Raw genomic sequence first — 6,622 nt, 5'->3', positions numbered from 1 at the left:
TTTAAAAACGCTATCATCTCGTTGTAGCGTGGACAGGGGATTTAAGAGTTTTCATTTGTATTACTGTGGATGAGAAAAGCATTTTTTTTATCCCCTTTTCTCCCAAATTTGGAATGCCCAATTCCCACTACTAAGTAGGTCCTCATGGTGGCGCTGTTACTCACCTCAATCTGGGTGGCGGAGGACAAGTCTCAGTTGCCTCCGCTTTTGAGACCATCTATCCGCGCATGTTATCACGTGGATTGTTGTACATGACACCGCGGAGACTCACAGCATGTGGAGGCTCATGCTACTCTCTGCGATCCACGCACAACTTTCCCCACGCCCCATTGAGAGCGAGAACCACTAATCGTGACCTCCAGGAGGTTACCCCATGTGACTGTACCCTTCCTAGCAACCAGGCCAATTTGGTTGCTTAGGAGACCTGGCTGGAGTCACTCAGCACGCCCTGGATTCGACTCGCAACTCAATTCTCACTTAGATACCCTGGCCCTCCAAATTCAAAATGCCTTTTTCAAATGTATCCAGATTAATGTGGATGAAGCCTACGGGTGCTTTTTCTACTTCAGGCTTTTTCATGTTCCAGGAGTTGATTTTTTTCATTTGATCAAATTATCATATTAAAACTGACCTATAAACCAGACCTTTGTCATTTTGGCTATTTTTGTGCTATTTTAAATGTTTTAGTCTTGTCCCACAGATTTAAACTATGAAAATCCATTGCAAAAATACAAATGATTACATGTTTATAACCATGATAATCTAAACAAAGAGTGAAATAAACACTTTGATATTTATTGTGTGAAAGATATATCTATTAATTTTTCAAAAATTATTTATAGCTCAGTTGTGGCATCATTTCTACCACACCAAACAATTTAGCTTGTAATGAATGAAATAAAGTTTTATTTTTTTTTAAAGCTTTTATACTTGTTAAACCAAGTCAACAAAAATGAGATGAAATATAAAGCAAGTGATGCTTGAAGAAAACAAAGAAAATCATGGTAAATATCACATGTGAGCAGAATATTCTTACTGGGTGTAATCTCCAGTCACGCTGTAGCTTTGCCAAATTATACAAAGGGTATGAAAATATTATTTAATTGCATGTATTTAGGATACACAAAATGTTAGCCATGAAATTAGTTTTAGCAAGACAAAAGCACCAGACATTTTATTTAAAAAACATACAAAATATAATTTCCAAAAATGACATAAATCTCTCATGATGCATACAAAGACTGTTGGCAAAAAATAGTGAAATTGTAAAAACTTTTCTTCCTAGAAGTTCAAAGTGTCAGAAGTTGAACAACACCCCTACATTAAGCTTGAATAACAAAATAGAAGAAGCTCCATATGTTACTTGTTAACTGTGGCATAATGTACTTGTTAACTAGAGTTTCATATTGAGACTGATTACTTAAATGGTGCAGTAAGAGATTTTAACCACAAGCAGTCAAGCTGAGCCGTTTAATTAGCCACGCCCCCTCTTTCCAAAACCCACACTCCAAAGATACCAAACGAGCTTTATTGAAACCGACAGTGAGCAGAAATGGTTGTGAAAAACAACAGCAGCAAAATAGTGCCCTCAACTGACAACTGATATGAGCAACATGGCATAAAAATGGTATTAAGCCTCAATATTTCGCTGCAACTTGCAAAATGATTGACAGGTAAAAAGCACCACTGCTTTTTGAGATATCTTACAACACTTATTTCCTTAATATCTTTCAGGGAGTAGGAAAATGTTGCGTACCTTTCCATTAAAAATGGAGAAAAAAACGTACTGCACCTTTAATATAAACCTTTCCAGATAGACCTACCTGGAGTTCTGAGGTGATGGGATATGTTTCTGTAGAAGTCTTAAGTCAATGTGCTAACTTTTGGTTATAAAAGTCACATTGCATTGCTGAATTCCCGGTGAGGAACTACACTACCCACAATCCTAAAGCGAGATCAACCAATGAGAAAATTCGCCATTCTCGTTCGCTGTCAGTGAATCGCTACAAGCCAGGTTGTGGTCAGTTTTTGCAGGCTAGCGGAGGCTAGCTAGGTAATGTTAGCTAACTACTTGGCTACTTGTTAATATGGCATGTTGTAGTGTTACTGCATAAAACATTAGTGGTGTTTTCTTATAAGAAAGTACATTTAAAAGACGCAGAACCCTAAACTGATTCAATTACGCCATTCACAATGCTTAAAAGCACGAGTAGTTCACTTCTTTGCTTTGAATCAAACTTTGTAATGTTGTGATTCATCTCAGAGCTAGTTTGTTTGGGTCAAGGCCTAGACTTCTTTCTTGATTTATTTTTTAAATGCTTATGGAGAAACTGAATGGAGAAAATACCAAGGCCACAGAGAAAGCATCAGTGTTGCTGTCTATTATGTGAGTTAGCAAAGCTAATTGAGTCTTAGTTACATATGCTGCAAGAATATTTCATGCTTGTACTCCTTATTGATTAATAATATAATATTATTCTGGCTTTGTATTATTTGAAATTTATAGTACAGTAAGACAGTGTATGGTTGTACAGCACCTTCTCTGACTAGCACAAATACTCTCTCTCACACACACACACACACACACACACACACACACACACATACACACACACACACACACACATACATGCACGCACTAATTTGTGCAATGGCATGCAGCTTCATTGTTCTCTGCTCTCTTTCAGACGGCAGTCTTTCTCTCTGTCTTACTGTTTCTCTCGTGCTCTCACTGAAAATTCAGTGTTGTGTCTGCTGTGTCTGAGATTACAGTAGGTTTAAAGTCTTTTATACGCACTCGATTTGTGACAATCCAGGATTGTGATGGCAATATTGTACAGTTTCTTGAGTAACTCATGTTATGGCACTGAAAATCCATCCAGTCACCACACTCATGATGTTTTTATTGGATGTTTAATCATGCATGTGATTCACTTCCTTTCTCTACAGGAAGAATGCAAGCAGATCATGGCCCGTCAGAAGTCCAACTCACAATCGGATTCTCATGATGATGAAGTTTCTCCTCCTCCTCCAAACCCGGTGGTGAAGGCCCGGCGCCGCAGAGGTGGTGTCAGTGCTGAGGTCTACACGGAGGAGGATGCAGTCAGCTATGTCAGAAAGGTTAGTAATGCACACATACTGCATGAAATTAAGTTAGCATTGGTTTACTTGTTTTAACATTTCCCATATGCATAGATATGCTCAGATAGATTCACATACTATCTGTACTATAGGCCTAGAGTATGTGGTAATGTAAGCCTGCCACTGCCATTTAAATTGAATGAACCTAAAAGCTAAACAATAATTTTATAGTAATGAATTTGGCTACATCTTAAATGAATAATTCACCCAAAAATGAAACATCTCTAATCATTTACTCACCCTCATGCCGTCCCAGATGTGTATGAATTTATTTTTTGTGCATAACACTAATGAAGATTTTTAGAAGAATATCTCAGCTCTGTTGGTCCATACAATCAGTGAATGGCAATCAGAACTTTGAATCTCCACAAAGCACATAAAGGCAGCATACAATTAATCCTTAAGGCTCCAGTGGTTTAATCCATGCCTTCAGAAGTGATATGACAGGTGTGGGTGAGAAACAGATCAACATTTAAGTCATTTTTTACTATGAATCCTCCTTCCTGCCCAGTAGATGGCGATATGCACAAAGAATGCATTAAAGTTACATTTCTGATTTATAGTTAAAAAAAGGCTCTAGCTTATGAAGACATGGTTTTAACCATTAGATTCATATGGATTACATTTATGCTGCCTTTATGTGATTTTTGGAGCTTCAAAGTTTTGGTCACTATTCACTTGCATTGTATGGACCAACAGAGCTGAGATATTCTTCTAAAAATCTTCATTTGTGTTATGCACCAAAAAGAAAGTCATACACATCTGGGACGGCATGAGGGTGAGTAAATGATTAGAGATGTTTCATTTTTGGGTGAACTATTTTGATGTCATGTTGTTTGCCAAAGGTTCAGAAAGCCAGGAAAACCTAATAAATTGTTGTTTGCTTATTTTATCTTATATTTACAACACATACACATATGTACATATATATATACACACACATACAGTATTTTTGGTCATGTTGGAGCTTATTGTACATCGCTGCAACATTTGCAGGTCATTCCAAAAGACTACAAGACAATGACGGCCCTGGCCAAAGCCATCTCTAAGAACGTGCTCTTTGCCCACCTGGATGACAATGAGAGAAGGTACTGTAAATGCACATGTTCTGAGGTACTTTCACCATCATAATCCTCATCATGATGTCTCTCTTAAAAACTGAATTGTGTTCGCAACATAAGCTAACCCTTTTAGAAAGTGTTTCGTCACTGTGTGGGTGTATGTTTGTGCTGAGGGTTCAAGTCGTATCAGAGGGGCTTGTGAGTAGCTACTGTATTTGCTCTGTTTCTCTAATCACCATGGCAACCCACAACGAAATAAAGTGGAGGCATTGTGTGACAGTACTGGAAAGTGTGTTTTAACGCAGGTGTGGAGCAATATTATAACTTGGATTGTTTCATTTTGGCATCCGAGTCTGGGAGATGCCACAAACCCTAAACAACACTAAAGGGAAAAAACCTCTCCCAGTCTATGAGGATTTTCGCTCAGGTTGCTCCGTCTTTGTGTGCGGAATATAGTTTCACTGCTGAGGAGAATCCATTATCCACACAGATCCACCATGAAGGAAACAAACTCTCAGCTTTCTGCTGTTAAACCCTCTATGAGAACACACGAAACGCCATAAACACTCAAATGACCCGAAACATCGAGCAATTCCGTCCTGTGCTCAGCTGGACATTCGCAACACTTATTATCATCAGTATATTGCCAGGGATCGCAGATGTGTGTTGTTTTGTTTTGAAGGGATAGTCATCATTTACTCACCCTCATGTCGTTCCAAACCCAAATGACTTTGTTTCTTCTGCGGAACACAAAGAGTGATGTTTCGCAGAATGACAGTCTCAGTCACCATTCACTTTCATTGTATGGTTGGAAAAGATGCAATGGAAGTGAATGGTGACTGAGGATTATATTCTGTTCCACTAAAAATATGTGGGTGTGTCTTCAACTGTGGGAACTTTTAGCACAGTGGACTAGTAGAAAGTAAAGTCTCGTCATGACATTTTCCGCACTTTCACTAGTTTATTTTATTTGTCTACTAAAATGTCAGTGTGTTCATGCTTCACAGGAGATGTATTTAATTAGTTTTTTTTTTTTTTAAAAACAAAATGGGAGGCTCCTTTGACTTGCTAAGACTAATTTTAGAGCTAACGTGTATTTATGCATCCCAAATACACATCATTAAAAAAATATGTAAAATTTTTTTTGGCACAACTTTACAAAATTACAGCTTGATTGGAAATGACGCCCAATATAATCGCTCTTTTTTTGTTTTCATGGTTTAGAAAGCTCTAGAAAGCTCCTCATATTAATGACTCAGATTTGTGGAGAACATTAATATTGTTTCCATGGTTACAGAATCTTCAGCTGCTAGCAACAGCCATGCACAATATACAATTATCTGCATGTGTGTCTGTGATATTGTCAAAGTAGCAGGGTTGACTTGGCCACACTGACCATATAATGACATTATGTCAGGATCATGTCGTTGTTTCATAGCGTTATGCTAGTTATACATGTTGCAGTTTGACTGGGAGCAGTCTGATTTTCACTAGGCATAGCCTGTACAGTAAAGTAGCAACTAAGTCTGTTATTGCATATTCAGGATTGAGGGGGATCAAATGAAATAGCTTAAAGGTGCTGTATTTTTTTTTGGAAAGGTATGCAAAAAAATGTCTTACTCCCTGAAAGATAAAGTGTATGCGGGCCAAGTTTTCTGACGCTTTCTGCCTGTCAATAATTTTTCGCGTTCTCATAGTATCGTAGTTGCAGTGAATTATTAAGGCTTAATTACATTTTTTATGCCATGTTGCTCATAATAGTTGTCAATTGAGGGCACTATTTTGCTGCTTTTGACAACCACTCCTGCTCGATATTGGCTTCAATAAAGCTCATTTTGTATCTTTTGAGTGCTGAGTTTTGTAAAGAGGGGGCGTGGCTAATCCAACAGTTACAATGGCTAGAATCGCTTACAGAGCATTTGACCCTTTATGTCCCTTATGTTTTTTTTTTTTAAAGATTTCCTGTTTTAGTAGCATACGAAAAATGTAAAGCTTATAACTCGACAACAAAATAAGGAGGGCTAAGTGTTAAGTATAATTTTAAAGAAAACTTTTTAAATGTTTTACATTTTTCAATTACAGTAAATTCTGAGACTCTCAGCTGCTGGGAAAAAGTAAGCCAAAATGTTTTTAATTTTCTTTTTTTTTCTTCCTGATTTAACATTATATATCTCAAGGTGTAAAAAAGGTGGATTTGAAAAACTGCGTTTGTTTTGTTCCCAATCATGCCACCTGTAAATGATTAAAATGTTGTGTTGATTCAACAAAGCAATCAAAAGTTATAGCATTACAAATATTAAATTCCAAAAGCATCTCCAAACAAATAAAACACAATAAAAGTACATAAGAACTAATTACAAATGCAAACACAACAATGACTAAAGGTTTGCATATTATGCAGACATCATTTTAGTAATGAG

General features: G+C 37.2%; 1 protein-coding gene across 1 annotated transcript in view; it reads left to right on the top strand.

Annotated features, from left to right (window-relative positions):
- The window catches only part of prkar1b (protein kinase, cAMP-dependent, regulatory, type I, beta), an 83,391-nt gene that overhangs the window by 6,111 nt on the left and 70,658 nt on the right, over positions 1–6,622 (top strand). The window contains exons 3-4 of the mRNA XM_052138386.1: positions 2,950–3,120; positions 4,138–4,229. Of these exons, the coding sequence (XP_051994346.1) occupies positions 2,950–3,120; positions 4,138–4,229 (263 nt within the window). The remainder of the gene's footprint in view (positions 1–2,949; positions 3,121–4,137; positions 4,230–6,622) is intronic.

This window comes from Xyrauchen texanus, chromosome 12 (genome assembly GCF_025860055.1).
Source record: "Xyrauchen texanus isolate HMW12.3.18 chromosome 12, RBS_HiC_50CHRs, whole genome shotgun sequence".
In the NCBI taxonomy this organism is placed as follows: domain Eukaryota; kingdom Metazoa; phylum Chordata; class Actinopteri; order Cypriniformes; family Catostomidae; genus Xyrauchen; species Xyrauchen texanus.
The sequence above is the reverse complement of the archived record's forward strand: the minus strand, read 5'-3'. Positions and strand labels throughout refer to the sequence as shown.